Source organism: Mustela nivalis, assembly GCF_964662115.1.
Source record: "Mustela nivalis genome assembly, chromosome: 12".
Lineage (NCBI taxonomy): Eukaryota > Metazoa > Chordata > Mammalia > Carnivora > Mustelidae > Mustela > Mustela nivalis.
Genome location: NC_139031.1, coordinates 13,264,088 through 13,281,460, shown reverse-complemented (window position 1 = coordinate 13,281,460; position 17,373 = coordinate 13,264,088). Strand labels below are relative to the sequence as shown.

The 17,373-nt window shown below is 51.9% G+C and overlaps 1 protein-coding gene across 1 annotated transcript in view; it reads left to right on the top strand.

Annotated features, from left to right (window-relative positions):
• Window positions 1–17,180, top strand: part of TBXAS1 (thromboxane A synthase 1) — a 165,272-nt gene extending 148,092 nt beyond the window's left edge. The window contains exons 11-14 of the mRNA XM_082693906.1: window positions 9,249–9,340; window positions 13,056–13,193; window positions 14,598–14,760; window positions 16,943–17,180. Coding sequence (XP_082550032.1) covers window positions 9,249–9,340; window positions 13,056–13,193; window positions 14,598–14,760; window positions 16,943–17,017 — 468 coding nt within the window. The 3' untranslated portion in view covers window positions 17,018–17,180. The remainder of the gene's footprint in view (window positions 1–9,248; window positions 9,341–13,055; window positions 13,194–14,597; window positions 14,761–16,942) is intronic.
• Window positions 17,181–17,373: the final 193 nt, after the last annotated feature.

Sequence of the window (17,373 nt, the reverse complement as noted above, 5' to 3'; positions counted from 1 at the left end):
CCCTCTCTCCCAGGCCCGCAGATGGTACATTTCTATAAACATCCAGGCAGGCAGCCTCGGAAGACGCCCGAGCTTTCCAAACGCATTTCCCATGCCACGGTCAGCGAGAGGCGGCAAAGAGGACACGGGACACAGGAGGGCAGGGAGGGGTCTGGAAGCCGGCCTTCTAAATTTAACACGCAGCGCCTTTTAGGCCAAGTGGATAAAAAATAAATTCCAGTGCTTGGAGCTCTTATCTTTGTTTACCGTTTCCCCAAACAGTACGTGACCAGGGCTCGGACTCGGAGCGGGGGCCATGGAGAGGCCCCTGTGGCTCGGGGCTGCTGGGGGCGGAGGTCGGGGAGAAAGCAAGCTGATCACTTTCCACCGTCACGTGACATTTCCGCGGCTGGCAGGTGACCCAGGATCTGCTGGTGTCACAGGCTGTCCCGGGCTAGATGGGGTGGGGCTGGCTGGGGGTTGCTTGTGAGGCTTCCGACCTACCTCTCTGTGGAAGGCACCACGAGGTCACCCACGTCTGCCTCCTTTTGATGAGGGACCCATGAATAGCCTCCGGCAACCTTTTCAGATGCTCAGTGACAGCTTTTGACAATCTCCAGTGGCCGTGGGGCCTTGCAGATTGCATTAAGTTCCAGTCACTGGAGAACCCTTCCCTATGTCGCATCAGAACGGTCCTCCCTGGGCCTGAGTCCACCCCACCAACTAGGGAGCAGCTCGTGCTTTTCCTCTGTCACGAGTCTGCAGCTGGGTCTGGGGCGATGCTCTCATTTCTGCCCTTGGCTTTCTCGGGCCGGGGAGCGGGGGCCCGAATTCTTTCCTCTGGAAGTGGTGTGCCAGCACCAGCGCACTCCTGCTCACTCCGTCCCCTGTCCCTGTGCTCAGCAGTTAAACCCCCCTTCCCCCCGCCCCGCCCCGCTTTGGTCTCCCCTCCCCCACCCAGCTGAGTGAGGCGGTGTCCTTTCCTTGTCCCTAATCTCCATGGCTGTGTCCGTCACTCTGTCGGAAGTCCCTTCCTTTCTAGTCCCTCAGCCTCCTTTCCCTGGGCGGCCCTGTGTTTCAGTCCCCAGCACCTCGCTCTTCCGTTCTGCCCCCATTCCAGGGGACTCAACCTGTCTGTGCAGCTGAGCGGGACCCCATCTCCCTCTAGCCACACACACCCCCACCCACCCCCACCACCAAGCCTGCCAGAGTGGAGCTCTGCTAGACGAGCTGCCTCAGCGGCCTCGCCCAGACCGGTCCTCTTTCCTGCTCTGTTTACATAACTTCCCCTTCAACCCTTAGCCCACTCTGACCACTGTACTGGTGAGCTCCTCACCCCTGCCCGGACTATTGCAACAGTCTCCCCTCTTATCGTCCTACTGACCAGTTCTTACAACTGCCCTCGTGTATGTATGTCATTGTCAGGGCACAAAATACCATTTTCAGTATGCCATCAAACATACTGCTCTGCTCATCAAACCTTCAGTGGCTCCCTATTACCATAATAATAAATCGCAATAAACAAGTAAATCGGTTCCCCAAAGATTTGACTCACAGGTCTTGTCTCCTCTCTTCCCCTGCCTCCCCACCCCCACACTCTGCTAAGGACACGTCACACTCATGTCATAGACATACTCACTGTCTACATCGGGAGACAGTGAGCAAAAAGAATTTCTCTGCAAATTAAATGCAACCCCCTCTCTCCCCAGTGCAGAGAAAGTGAGCTGGGTGATTTAACTGTCATTTCCGTAGGGGCTTTTTTCTTTAAACATCATATACACTCGGCTGTTAATGGAGAGAATGGAATCCTAAATATTACATAACAGCAGATAATCCAACGGCTCGAATCTAGTTGATCTGGGAATTTTACGCTTATGAGTGCTTATGTCTGATAATTGGGACAATTTTTAAAAACCAGGTGATTAGACGTATCTTATCTGTCCCCTTTCCCCTCCGTGCCCACTGTAGGGATAAACAACTCCGCTCCCCCAACAGTGGTCAAGTGGTCGGGTTTCAGCGTGTCCAAGGAGCAGGTCGACGGAAGTGGGGGGAGCCCCAGTGAGATATAATAGAGGGAACGGGCGTGGGTTTAATGGGATTGCTGTTAAAATTTCAGGCAAGACGGACTGCCAATACGGAAAACTGTCCAAAATACCTACTAAACACTCCTTGTGACCCAGCAAATCCACTCCTAGGTTTATATCCCATAGGTATATAGGTATATATAAAGGTATATAGGTATATATATCCCATAGGTATATACCCCGCAGAAGTGTGGACACATGTCCACCAAAAACATGCAAGAATGCCCAGCTTTATTTATAACAGCCCCAAACTGGGGCAACTCAAATGCCCACCCACCATCGAAAGGATGGACACAGAGCACAAGCCCCATCCAGAGTGGACACATGGCGGCACCTGCCTTACCGCGGGGGGGGGGGGGGTAGCTCCCACACACGGCCCAAAAGGCGAGCAAGCGCGGGCGACACCCACATTGTGCATATTCTTTTCAGATGCAGAATTTTTAAAAAGGCACAGGAATCTGTCGTGTTAGAAGACAGGGCAGGTCACCCTTGGGGGTCACAGCGACTGGATGGGGTCACGGCGGGGATTCGGCGTGCCGGTGATGTGCGGGTTCACAGGCGTGCCCGCTTTGTGAAAGGTCACTGAACTCTGAGCTTTGGTTCCTGTGATGTTTTGTGTGTGCATGTTACTCTTCCATAAAATGTACATAAGGAAAGGGAGGGAGGGAGGAGCCGAGGAAGGGAGGAGGGAGAGAGCGATTAGAGAGGGGGGTCGAGGCTGTACTGCCTGATGGACAAGTCTTAGAATTTGAAAATCTGGGTTTAGTTCCAACTCTGCCACTTACTAGCTGTGCGACCTTGGATAAGCCACTAACCTCTCTGAATCTTTGCTTTTCTCGTCTATAAAGTAGGCAACAAAAACTGCCCTACTACCTACCACACGGTACAGGTGCAAAGACCCAAAGATAGAAGAGATGTAAAAACCCTCTGTGAGCAGTAAACACTGCAGGGAACAAAGCTACTGCTGTCTCAGATCTCCGAGGACAGGAATTCCTGGGGAAAGTCGGTGACATCAAGATAGCTCCACCCAGGGCCATCGGTGGTAAGGGTTAGTGGTAGGGATGCGTGTGCATGTGTGTGTGCATGTGTGTGCACGTGTGTGTGCACCCACAGGCGGGGTTATGTTCTTTCCTTACAATCTCCTCCCTAATCCCTTCGTGGCCCGGCCCTCAGAGAACTCGAACACCTGGCATGACCCGCAGGTTTGTGCGAGATGCGTTCTGTCTCCTTTAAAGTGGGTGTAAATAGATACTATATTCACTCTCCTGATTTCTTTTCTAAAGTACGGAGGCATGTCTGCCCCTCCATCTGCCACATTCTTCAAATCAGCACCCAGGACCTTCTGGGCCCAGGCGAGGCGAGGCAGTGATGTTAGCAGAAAGATCCTGCCCGACTCGTGGCCTGTCCCATCCCTCCATCCCTCGTGGCTTTGGGCCCCCAAACCTGGACCAGCTCACGTGGGCGCATCGCCGGACCCTCAAAGCCAGCGAGTCAGAGCCTCTGGTTACAAAACTGGTCAGCGAGGAGCCCGGGTCCCCACTCTGGTCTCATCCGCAGGACTCAGTGCTCCTGTCCGGAGACCGGTCACAAGGGGAGGGGCTTTTCCTCTGGGTCGGTGCTCAAAAGGGCAGAGCGAAGGTTGTTCCCCTTTCCACGGTTTGGTTTCCTATTATGGTATTATGTTCCCCAGAGAATGAGAGTGTGGGAAAATCTTTATTCTTGACATGGGCTGAGTGGCCCCTGGTTGCCCCAGGCCGGAGTGCCGGGTCTTCAGGGATTTCAAGCTCCGACCCCGCCTGGAGGGCAAGGACTGGCAGAACGGAGCCCACTTTCTGTACCACGGCATCGGGCGCCAAAGCCGGATCATCACTGTATTACCCGCCCTCTTTGCTGCTGCTGTTGCGGCTGTTGGGGGCGGGGGGACAAACCTGAAGCCGCCCCCGCTTCTGTCTCCTTCAGCAGAGTAAGAAAACGTTAATTTTTCTATTGGGTTCCCTCAATCTCCAGGAAAAATCTTTTAGAAAGCAACGATATTTTTGTTTTCTTTTTCTCCTTTATTCTCCACATCCTATCTGTACACACCCAGCGTGTGGTGTGTGTGTGGTGTGAGTGCCTCTGGGGAGGGGCATGTGTGCGTCTGTGCATGTGCGTGCGTCTAGCTCTCAGAGAAAATGGCACACAAAAATCTAAATGTGGCAAGATGACAGTAATGGGTCAGGGAATAGTATTATTTCCTATTTAAAAGGATTTACCCATAGATTTTTCCAACCATCAGGTTTATCCATCACATTTAAATATCATTTCACAGATCTAAGCTACATGATAAAAAGACTAAGAAACCAAGGACCTTTGAAATAAAATTAGAAGTTACTGCCCACTGAAAATCAAATATAGATGGAAAAAAATCTTCCAGAAAATTAAGGAACTTTGGATTGAGACTGTAAACCATGTGGCAGTTTATGTTTTAATCTCTATTTTCACCAATATTTAGCAATCAAATATTTACTATTTAATCAGTATTTCCCACTATTGAATAATAATAAATATTTAACATCTATTTTCAAACTTCTAAGAGCACAGCTCCTTCTTTTCTGAAACAAGCCCCAGCCGAAATAAATTCTACCAGATTTTAAAATCTCTTTCTTCCAACACGTCCTTATAGAGTCATTTAATACATGCCACAGAAGGCCTGGTGATGAAATAAGCCCCCTGCCACCAAATACATTCAAACAGAAGGACTCTCTGCTCATTTGGGGCATTATGGTTTCCAGAGATCTGTCACCTTACAGTCACCTTCGCCCTGCCCTGTGAGCTGGGCGTGACCTCAACTTACAGACCAGGTGACCTGTTGATGTTGCCTTGGCAACTGGCCCCAGGCCCCGGCTGCTGGGCCACGGACCCAGGACAGAGACCCTGGCTGGCCCGGGTGACCACCCCGAGCCATGGCCAAGGTCAGGGAGAGAGGCTGCAGCAGCAACCCCACTGGGTGGGAGGCAAGACAGGTTAATTCTAATTCTGAGTAGTACGGGCTGTGCAACAGGAGTCAGGGAGAACCTTCCGGGATCCCTTTCTAACGTTATCTTTGGGAAACAGATGCTTTAAGTGCTTCCTGGCTTGAAATGAAAACATACTCTGCTCAGACGACCCCCCCCCACACACACACCACACTGAGTTCTCCTGACATTGCAGCCCTCCTCCAGCACAGAGGGTCTGAGCGCCTGGGGCGACAGCACTGGAGGGGCTGGGCCAGAAGCTCAGCTCCCAGGCCCCTGCCCGCGAGGAGGCTGCTGCTATTTTAAACAGGTTTAGCTCTTTGGTGCAGCTCTAAGTCTTTGCATGGGGGTAACGCCACACACTACTGTTATTTATATCGCTATTTAGTGTTTCAGCTTTTTCTTTTTTTGAAGGAAAACTTTAACTTAGACAAATAAGAAGACCGCTTGGAAGAACTATGTCTCCCTCACCGAGCGCCCAGCAGAGTCCTCTGGGGCCTCTCTTTCATCCATTTCACCACCTTCCCCCACTTCAAGGCTTTAAAAAAAGAAAGAAAGAACCCAGATGTCCTATCATGTCATCTGTAAATATTTCCTTCTGTATTTCTAAAATACAAGAGCTCTTTTCTACAACAGGACCACCATACCATCATCACACTAAAAACAAATGAATTGTAATTTCCGAAGTGTATCGAAGACCCAGTCAGGGTTCAATGTCCTGGGGCGGACTCATGGATATATATATATATATTTTTAGACTGGTTTATTTGAACCAGCATCCAAACAAGCCGTCCCACTTGTAACTGGCTTCTTCATATCCTTCCCAAAGATCTCAGTTTAGGCACTGCTTCCTTCTGGCAGCTTGCCAGGAATGCCTGGGAGGTCTGTCCTCTGTTGTCTCATACAGACAGGTTCACCGTTCCCTAACCCTTGCCGTTGCTTCACAGTCGGAGACAGACCACGAGGTCTAGGAGGGTGGAAAGGGTCCGCATGTGTGCCCTGTGCCAAGCACAGTGCCTGGCCAGCAGTATGCAGCAGCTCGGCACGGGGCCAACAACTACATAAGTAGAGGGACTGCTGAATGAATACGGACATGGTTTTTCCACTTCAAGTCCTATCTGTGTGCTTTTGGCTCCAAAGCCTTTCCTCTCTGGGTCTCATTTATCTCATCTCTATAATGAAGAATTTGGATTCACGATTTCTAAGTCTTTGGAGAGTATAATTTGTGATTCTGAGTAGGGGCTCAGCATGGCTGGGGAGTCCCCATTCGCCATACACTTGCTGCCCTCTGCTGGTGGGATGGAGGCAGGACCCCTTTATCCCTGCTTTTCCTGAAAGAACTACAAGGAGGCAGAGGTCCAGACAGGTGGACCGTCTGTCTGTGAGGTTGGGACTTGAATTTCATTGCCTCACGTGGGGTTGGTTAAAATGTGCAGGCATGAGCCTCCCTCCACCCCACCGGCCCACTCCTCCTGTGGGAGGGATCCCTGGGCTACAACGCAGAAGGACTAAGGCAGTGAGAGGTCTCACCCCAAGGTTCCTGTTGTAACTGCTGGGGTGGGGCTGGGGGAGGGGGCTTCAAAAGAAGATCTGGTGGCCAGGCCCCACTTCAAACCAACAGATGACTCCCGCAGGGCAAGGCCCAACTATCCTTCTGTCTTGAAAGCCGTCCCACTGCTTCTAATGTTCAGCCACATTGAGAACCACTGGACCAAGCTGAGAGCTCCATGTGTATCTTGAGCCAAAACTTTAGAGGCACAGCAGAAAGCTCATCCACGGGAAGAATAAGTGAAGACTTTGCCTTTATAAGAGCAAACTCCTTCAGGCTGCTTTTAGAAGTTTTCTTTCTGTGACAAATGCTGATTGCTTCTAAATCACAGATTTTGTTTGGGGAACCAAAAGCATTTACCGCTAGGGACGCTGCTTGCAGATGGTTTTCTTTTTCTTTTTGAGATTTAGTTCTACATTTTGGTGCGTGGTACTACCATTTCTTTTTCATTTATTTATTTATTTATTTATTTATTTAACATTTTCTGCACTTGGTAAGTCTCCTTTGGTTGCAGGTAACAGAATTCAGCTGTTGTTAACTGAGGCCATGAACAAGAAAGTGTTTTAAGAGCCCGGATCCACCGCCCACGGGGGCTACTGGCACACAGGCACCAGGAAACAGTCTCTCTCTCTCATTTGCCTCCGCTTCTCTCTGCACATTTAATTCATTCCTTCTTTCTCACAGCCAACTGGAATTTTCTGCTCATTCATCCACAAGGAAGAACATGGTCACCAACAGGTCACGACTCCCTTATGTTCAGTTCCCACCTCCTGGAGGCAAAACTCCTTTTTCTCTGCACTAGATTTAAATTTCCAGACTGGTGCCCTGCCGTCAGAGGCTCACTCTGGGGCCAATCAACCGTGGCCTGTATGGCCAACTCCGCGGTCGGAAACCATGGGGCCCCTCACTCAAAAGGCAGGGTAAAGTGCCATTAACGGTAGAGTCGAAGGTTTTCCCTTTTTCTCTTCTTCTTTAGCATGAATCCTACCATTCACCTTTATATCACGCAATGCCAGTTTTAAATGTAAATATCAGAGCATTTAACGTACATGCAGAATCAATGAAATTACGCAATCTGTATCTTGTGACTCACCGGCCAGAAAAAATAAGCAAAATCAAACTAAGCATTAGAAAGAAGAGAAGGGGGACGCCTGGGTGGCTCAGTTGGTTGAGCGGCTGCCTTCGGCTCGGGTCATGATCCCAGCGTCCTGGGATCGGGTCCCACGTCGGGCTCCTTGCCCCGCAGGGAGCCTGCCTCTCCCTCTGACTCTGCCTGCCACTCTGCCTGTGCTCTCTCTCTCTCTCTCTGACAAATAAATAAATAAAATCTTTAAAAAAAAAAAAAAAGAAAAGAAAGAAGAGAAGGGTGCCAGGCTCCCCCAAGGAGACACTCCCCCGTGCATGGGGTACTGTGTGGGCTGGGGAGCCAGACCTGCACGTGTGTTTGGGGTCCCTGCCCTGTCCTGCTAGCCACTAGCCCCAGGGAGGGCAGCCATGTGGCCAGCTGCAGGCCTGTGAAGGCCTCCCTGAGGGGGAGCAAGGCCACTCGGGGCCCATCCACGGAGAGCTGGGGGCCGCAGCCTGGACTTGCCCCCCAGTGCTGCCCTCTGTTGCTCTGGGAGGGGAGGCTCTTGCATCAGCACTATCTGCCTGAAAGAAAGGAGGCAGTCTCCTACCAAACAGGGGACCCCCTCTGGCTCCCTAGGGAATGGAATGAGAGAGATTTGGGGAAACCCAGCAGAGCCACGAAAAAGCCTCCGTGACCCCATTCTAACCAATCCTCCCACCACGTCCTGCTCCCCAGCTCCTCTCCCAGGTGTCCCTCCTCCCCAGGCCGGGGGGAGGGGAGGGTGACAGTGTCACCCCAGTGGGCATTGTCCAAGGGACACAGCCTGCTGGGTCATGCTTCTCCACACCTTCGCCCTTGATCTAATCCGTATTTCCTGACCTTTCCTGATCTGACTGAAGAACAAAATCTCCTTGTCTTCATTTGTATTTTTCATCCTGGGCAAATTTATTTCTCCTTCTTGGCTCTACTTGTTCAAATCCTTTGGCCATTTTCCTAACGAGTTTCTTTCCTTCCTGACTTAGAATAGCTCCTTGGGTTTTGTCACTACACATCTTTTACATCCCTGGAACTTTTTTTGCTTTTTCTGCGATTTCCCGCTGCATCTTTTAACTCTGTGATGTGCCAGTTACCACCCCCGTGACCGCCCCTCACCCAAGACTCAATCTTCTCATCTGAGAGATGGCAGAACGGCTGCCTCGAGGGTCTGCAGGGAGGATTAATCCAGCTGGTGTCTATGCGACATGTAGCCACCAAGCCCCCCTCCCTCCATAAATGCTCACAGCCGCACCTACTGCCGTGACATTAGAGCCAAACTTCTCCGTAGGACATTCCGAGGTCCCCAAGGCCCAGGCTGGCCCAGCTGGTCCACGAGAACACACAGCACTGCAGCCCAAGTCCGAGGCAGCACACGGGGCGCTGACCTAACACTGTGTGGACCGCACTCACTGCATTTTGCCGAGACGTCTCCACTTATCACTCTCCATTCAGCAGGACCCTAAAGCTACTGGAGAAGCCAGAAAGCTGCAGGGCTCTGTGTAACTCACCTTTTTTCCTTTGTCACGACCCCCCACCAGCCGGCCCCTGACTACAGCAGCTTCCAGGAAGGCCTGCCCTACCTGGACATGGTGATCGCTGAGACTTTGCGGATTTACCCACCGGCTTTCAGGTATGCCTGCGCTGCTGCCCTTCCTCCCCCTACTCAGCACCCCTACACCCCAAAGCCCTTTCGAGGAATCTAAGCCCATCACTAGTCCTCAGTCTGTCACCACCTGCGTTATCGAGAATGCTGGACTTAGGCTCCTGGAGGGCAAGGTCTAAGTCCTGGTTTTCTCCGGTTTCGGTGCCTTCCACAGAGTGACCGCAGCAGTAAATGTCTGGTTCATTTTCCTCTGTGTGAACTACCTTCTCGAACTGTCACCGCACCGGTCTGTTCTTCACATGACCTTCCTCCCCAACCCAAGGTGGTCTCCTTGGCCCCCTAGGCTTAAATGGCATTTGGGGGTCCCCCTGCTTGTGGGTCCGTTCATCCATTCTTCCATTTGGTAACTATTTATTGAGCCGAATGCTGTGCCAAGCACGGCGTAATCAGCCGCATACAAAACAGATAAAACCCCTGCCCTTGGAGTTGACATTCCAGGGGAAACTTCCAAGGCCTGGGAGGCCTCTCTTCACTCTCCAGCTACCCACCCCTGCCCCGTCCTTGGAGCTCCAGCCCGACACTCGCTACCCCATGCAGTCTGCCCCTCCTCCCCCAGCATTTTCCAGAGCCCTGTACTTCTTATTATGTTCCTGGACACTTGTCACCTGCTCTGCAACATCTTACCCGTGGACATCTGCTCACACCAACCTGTAAGTGCCTCGAGAGCAGGAATCTGGTCTTCTGCTTCTTTCCAACTCCCCCTAAATGAGGCACTCCATGGACCACACGGTCTTAACCGGGGCCCTCACGCCCGCAGGGTGGGAAACAGTGGCCAGATTTTACGTTCTAGAAACAGAAGCGGCACAAAGCATTTAATGTATCCTAAGTTCCACTCTGCATGTCTGTACATTAATACACTCCATCATCCATACAGAGGTAGATTTTGCCATTCTAAAAGAGAAAATGTGGATTCTTTGAAGGTATCTCATTATATTCCAAACCAAAAATATCACAGAGGGTGTGATCATAGATATTGTCCAAAGTGTTCGGACCCGGAGCAAACATAATTCCAGAGACGTGAGTGGAACCACGTGGTCCTCAAGCACACCGGGTATCAGTCCCCTGCTCTCGGAGCAGCCAGGACCCCAGGACGCACCTTGCCGTGCTCTCCTGGTGTGGACATGAAGACAAATTCTATGGGCCTTCCCTGATTTCCTTGGGAGCCCCAGAGCACGCTGTCATCCAATCTTTGTTTTTTAGTGATTTACATCCAGCTTCCTTCCAAGGGAGAGTGGGCAGATGGTGTCCACATTAAAGCGAAGCTCAAAGTAAGACACTCAGTGATGGAACAAAGGCCGTCCGGGGGAAGAAGCCTTTACGGGACCCCAGAGATGGCTGATAACTACGGTCAGGTCCCCACCGCGGCTCCTCCCGGAGAGAAAAACCAGCAGAGTCAAACCGCTGCATTCTCCAGCAGGAGGAAACTCTATATAGTGGTCAAAGCCAGATCCCTTCCTAGACCTAAACCCAATCAAGAACTCATCACGAAAGACCTTGTAGAGGGGATGCATTGAATGACGAAGTGAACAGGCTCTTCAACACGCAAGTGCCCTGATCGATTCTCCGAGGGACCCCTAGAAACTTCAGAAACCGTACCGCATAAAGGCGGCCAGCAGAGGCACGGCTCCCGGGAAGCAGCAGCGGGTGGTCTCCCTTGAAGGCAGGACACAAACAAGGGAACTGGGATGAATTGACTGACTCGTCCTCCACCCACATCGAGTTCTAGTGGTCCAAAACTGCAGAACAGACTGAGACAGAAAGTCGAAACAGTCTCACACCCCGACCTCTTGCTGGCGGTGTGACCTCAGGTAAGCACTGTGCTGCTCTGTGCTTCAGCTTCCAGGGCATTCAGCGGGCACCTAACGCCTGCTCGTCCCCCTACACGAGTGGAGAAAAACAGTGGGACAGAACGGCTGAAACGCCGTACACTCTAAGTCTCGCATCACGTATGAGGGGGAAAGCAAAAAGGACTGTCCCAGCCGAATGGCCAGCCTCCGGCCAACTCTGGTCCTGGCAAGACACGATTTCCTGGGCCTCACCCTCCTCCATACCCACTACACTGGAGTTGTTCATCTCATCAGCTCTGCAGACTTCTGCTCTCAATCAACAGAAAGGAGAGAGAGAATCCATCACTCTTCTCAGCCAAACGAGAGGCCAATTCACTTCAGCCCGGACAACAGATATGGGGACGGATACAGATAGTATGAGAATTTAATTTATTTATTTTATTCTACTTTATTATTTTCATCTCAGAAAAGTGTGTTGGCTTTTCCCAAGCCCTGACGCACCTGGACTGAGTACCATTATCCACCAAAAAAAAAAAAAAAAACCCTCAGAATGGCCCGTGTGTAAAACACTTGTTTAAAACTCTTGCTGAAGTGTTATCAGTGTGAATCCAGGATTCCAGGCGGTATAACTCAGCAGATTTTTCTGGCCTTGGATATGGCCTGGCCTAGCCGGACGGGAGGCCCAACCGCATACAGAAGGAAAGGCCCTAGTTTCTGGTTTCCAGGGGCCTTGGATCCAGGTGCAAGAAATTTCCAGTAAAGATGAAAAAGAAGACGACTTTGGAAAAGGACCCCTTGAGAACCAAGGCCGATTTGAGCACTGGTATTTCGCTACCAGATCCAAGCACGTATTAACTGCGTTGGTAGCTCAGGATCTGAAAGGGGGGGGGTTTCCCCAGTCCTGGCCTCTCCTGTTACATTAAAGGCCCCTGACAGAGTGATGAAGGCTACTGGGAGCCTTGGGTTGCTCTTCATTTCTTTTATAAGTGAGAACAGAATATAATGGTAATTAGTATAATAATTTATCTCCTCTAAGATATTTAGGAAAGTCCAGTCTTTACAACCTGAAGTAAAAGCCAGCATAGATAATTTTAATTTTTAAAGTGATTACCTGCATTACAAAAATAATAATCTTATGCTATAAGAAAAAAACAACAACCAAAAACAAAACCCCTGAAACAATACAGAAAGACCTAAAGAAAAAGTTGGCATCTCTGATCCCCTGCCGCCCTCGACCCCAGTCCCATCCCTTAGAAGAAATCATGGTAGAAGTTCAAGTGTTCTTCCATAAATTGTGTATTTGTGTGCAAACATCTATAGTCTGGCTCTTAAAAACACAACATAAAAAGGATTGTACCGTGGCATTTGGGAACCAGTCTGACCAGCAGTTTTGCCCTCAAGTAGAAGTTATCCATAGTGACGCAGACCAGGAACAGAGCCAGAGGTTCAAACTCAAGTTTCCTTTAGGTAAAGCGAGGGGGCGGGTGAGGGCCATTTAAAGAGGCTTGCCCATAGACGAAAGATGAGGGAAAGTGTGGCCAGCGTGATAACCCTACAACCCCCGCCCCTGCAGGGAGAAGCCCTTCGGAGGTACCCCTGCTCCCCTAATCAGGCCTAAGAAAAGCTCTTCAGGCGTGATGGATGACTGCATTTTCACTGAGGGCCAAAGGAGTCTAAGAGCTCGGAGGCTGTAGGGCCATGGGCAGTGGAAGGTTGGGGGAGGGGGTTGTGTGGTAGAAGCCATCCTGGTCACCCTTGCAAGGGGGCTGGGCTTCCTTTCCCCCATCCCCTTTCCACACTTCAGGCTCAAACCCCATTTGCCCTAGTACACCGCCAGCAAGCTTTCCTCGTTGCTACTATGCCTCAAGGCAGGGGTAACCGACTTGTCCCCACAGGTTCACGCGGGAGGCAGCACAGGACTGCGAGGTGAAGGGGCAGCGCATCCCGGCGGGCACCGTGGTGGAGGTGGCCGTGGGCGCCCTGCATCATGACCCCGAGTACTGGCCACACCCCGAGACCTTCAACCCAGAAAGGTGAGCTCAGTCCCTTCAAATGGGCAATGCGAGGGTAAAGCACTTAGAGGTGGCCAAGGGGAGACAAGGATTTAGTAAAGCTGTCCCCAGATAGTTGAAAGGCATGGCCATTAAACACATGAGAGACATAATTTCTAAAGGAAATTAACTGTACCATTTTAAAAAGCCCTGAACAGAATACAGAGATTTCACATTTCAGCAGCCCCGCATGCAGGTAACAGGGCAATTTCTAACGGGGGTCCTCCGTCCCAGCCAAGAAACAGGACACACGACCGGATTTCAGTTGTGCACTAGAACGTAACAAAACATCATTTCCTTTTTTTAAAAATTGGAGCTTGTTCCAAAACAAGAGCCATCAACAAATCTCTCCCCGATTTCATGAGACCCAGCTGTGCTCGCAAGGTAGCCCTAGATCCCCGCTCCTGTCCCCTGTGTGGATCTGGTCCTTTGTCTACATTTCATTTCTAGGCTCCCAGATTGAAAATGTCTGAGCAGGCATCCACACCCTTCTCGTCGGAATCGATGGATATCCCTTCCTTGGCCTGATCTGACAAAGGGGAGAGCCAGGCAGACAGACACTGTTTCCACCTTCAGGAATTTCAAATTCTCATGAAAAAGAGGCCCCAACCCTCCCACCCCACCCCAGGGTCAGAGCGGGGTGGAAGGGGGGGTAGTGGGCAGCAGGACCTACATCAATTCATACCCCGCAGTACACAGGGGAGCCCAGGCACCAGGGCTGCAGCCGAAGTGAGCGGGCTGTTATGAGACGGTGGTGGACACCCAGCTCTACTGTCCTGGAGCACAGGTGACAGATGCTATGTGACAGCAGGGAGGACAATTCCTGTAATGGTTCACAGACCAAAAAACCCCCAGTGGTTCCAGTTTCAACACTTGAGACACAAGTGTGGGCAGAGGAGATGGTGGCCCAGTGTGGCCTCCAAAGCTAAATCGGCAGGAGGTGGCCTGGAGGGCTGGCGCCCAGGGATTCTGCTTAGGGAGCTGGTGGCTGCAGGTGTCCTGCTGGGGCTTCTGGGGAATTTGGAGCCACAGGCTCAGGGGAGGGCTGTGGATTCCTGAGACTTTGATCCCAGTGGATCCCAGGGAGCCTTCAGATCCATAACACAATCAGTTTTTGAGAGGGAGAGGGCCCTCTCAAGGGCCTCAAGCCCCTCCAGGGCTTTGAGGACGGAAGAGAGGGCAGGACGGAAGCTCAGGGAGCAGTAGCCACCAGCTCCAAGCCCGAGGGAGGCGGCCACAGGAAAACGGGATTCTGTGGACCGTGGTGGGGCTCAGGCCCACGTGGGCTCAGATGAAGGGATCCCTCGGCCACTGCGAGGGGCCTACGAAGCCGGGGGAAGGGAAGCGGGTGTCCCGGGGCCTACCCTGACCGCCCGGCCCCCGCAGGTTCACGGCCGAGGCGCGGCGACGACAGCGTCCCTTCACATACCTGCCTTTCGGGGCGGGCCCGCGGAGCTGCCTCGGGGTGCGGCTGGGGCTGCTGGAGGTCAAGCTGACGCTGCTGCACGTCCTGCGCCAGTTCCGGTTCGAGGCCTGCCGGGAGACGCAGGTGAGCCCAGCGCTGCGGCTGGGGGAGGGGCTCTTGATCGGCGACAGGGGGGCCAATAATCACGCCCTCTCCCTGCTCTCCTCTGCGAGGATTAAATGGGCCCGCCCGAGTGCTCAGGTACGCACCTGGCCCAGTCTGCATTCCCACTACTACCACGGACCTTCTCGGTTACCGACGCTGCGCCTCCGAGTCTGTAGCTCTTCCCTGTTCAGCGAAGAGAACCCAGGGATGCCCCAGAACAGGTTGTATTATTTCCATTCTTCAGATGAGAAGCTAAAATAAAGCTCAGGTTAAGTCATTTGCCTGAGGCCACGCACTTGGACTGCAGGCTCTGTGAGGGCAGGAACCAAGTCTGCCTTATTCACTGTGGCAGTCTCCAGCACCAGGCACCGCGCAGGCGCACACACGTGCACTGAATGGATGTTGAGGAGCAAATGAGTGATTAGCTGGGGAATGAAGAAACCGGCTCCAGCCAGGCCTGGCTCGCCCCTACCTGCTCCCCCGTAAGCCACCCTCCTTCCTCTGCCTCTAGCCGCCTCTCCAGTGTGGGCTGTTCCCTACACAGCCGGAAACTTGTGTCCCTCCACGTCTATTCAGAATCCCTCTGCACAGACAGGAGCCTGTTTGGGGACAGATTCTAAGGACACAGTGATGAAGGGACAACTGCTGGAGTCAGAGCGTGGCATTGCCTCTGACAAACAGAGAGTCTGGCTTCCAAGCTGGAGAGTGGGAGGGGCAAATTGGGAACACAGAGCCAAACCAACAGAAAGAAAAGCAGGCCCCCCAAATGCCTGAGGTGTTTGTGTGTGCAAGACTTCCTTTTGGGGTTTGTCTCATTAACCCTTGATCTTGACAGTACAGCAGCCATTGTCCCCCAACACTGCTTGTGCTTGACATTCCCCCCCTCAAGAACCAGCCGTGAGTCCCCGAGCCTGCTGGATCTATGGAGAGCTCTTCTGAGGCCACTTTGTGTTCCCTGCCCCAACTTCCCACTGTGAGAGGGCTCTCCCCACTCCTCCCTAGCTGGAATGCCACCACCCGCCCCCAGCCTAATCCCATCTTCCAAATCCTTTGGTGTTCCCTCAAATCTGAAAGTGGTCCCTGAGAAGTCCTGCCCCTAAGGCTTCTCCCATTCCTAGGCCCACCTCAGGTGTTCATTCCTCCAGGAAGCCCTCTCTGACTTTGCTAGCCCCAACTGGTCTTCTTTTTGGAAGTCCAATGGAGTTCCCAGTTTGTCTAGACTGGTGTTAATACAGTAGCTCCCAGCCACCCTAACCTTTAATAATCAAATTTAAAATTCAGCCCCTCATTTGCTCAGTTGCCACACGTGCTACTGGCTACCGGACAGGATAGTGCGGGGTTAGTTCATCTTGTTTCCTGGTCATGTAACTTGTCTCCCCTCTGAACCTTAACCCACCAAAGACATCTGAAAAGCCGCCAAGGCCCCGACACTGAGGCCCAGTGATTCTTCTTTCCCTGAAAGCGTTCATTCACATTAGCCACAGAACCATCATTTTACACAGGGCTCCAGGAGACACCCTGCTTCTTGAGCAATTCTTTGGCTTTTTTTCCAAGTCCCCAGTCCACCATCAATCTGCCTTCTAAGTTGGACATGAAAGCTCTCTGAATGGCAGCAAGGCAGACCACATAGCACACATGAGAAGGGGGTGAGGCTAGACCACAGCACACATGAGAAGGGGACGCTACAAAGCCACTCTCCCAAAACCCCTTATAGAGGGGGCTGCTCAGTGACCGCTGGGGCACCGGGAAGTGAGAGGAGGGTAGGTGAGAGTGTTTGAGGCTTTGGTCCTCACTTTCTAGTCATGTGACCTTGGATGAGTCACCTGGTGTCTTTGAACCTCCATTTCTTCATTTGCAGAGTGAGCCGCTCCCACGGCCTATGCAGGCTTCCTGGGAGGATAAACGCGGGACCGAGTACCTTACTCACCTGCGGTGTTTCATCCACATGGGAAAGCGGGTCAGGCGCCAGGGTGCTGCTGGGGCACCAGCGTCCATTGTCCCCAAGACGCAGTTTTGCCGCCTTCTCAAGGCCGTGCTAGGAGGCTGCTTTGCCACCTCAGCCCTGCTGTCCCTCATTGCCACAATCATTCTCCAGGCCCTGTTCCAAAGAAGCTTCCTTGCAGATGCGGTTAGCTGTAACCGGTCTCTTCATCTCTTTCAGGTACCACTGCAGCTAGAATCCAGATCTGCCCTAGGGCCAAAGAATGGCGTCTATATCAAGGTTGTCTCCCGCTGACAGTGTTGTGATGGCACTCCCAGATTCAAAGTAGACCTTCCTGTGGAAATTCAGATTCTGGGGAAAACATCACTGAAGCAATTGAAAGGGTGCCTGATGTGCAAGTAGAAAAGAGGTATTTAGATAACATTTCCTAATGCTTAATAAAAGTTTATTGCACTTAGTTTTGACTTTGCTGACGATGTATGAACCACTGACCCGCCTCTCTCCATCCAGGATTGCTGACAACGAAGCAAAAATGTAATTTTGGCAGAATGACTGACTGAGAACTCGGGGTTTTGAAGGAAGTCCTGGCCTCAGGATGGGAGGGATCTGTACGACAGAGGACTTGGGGACACTGGGTGAGCTTCCTTTAC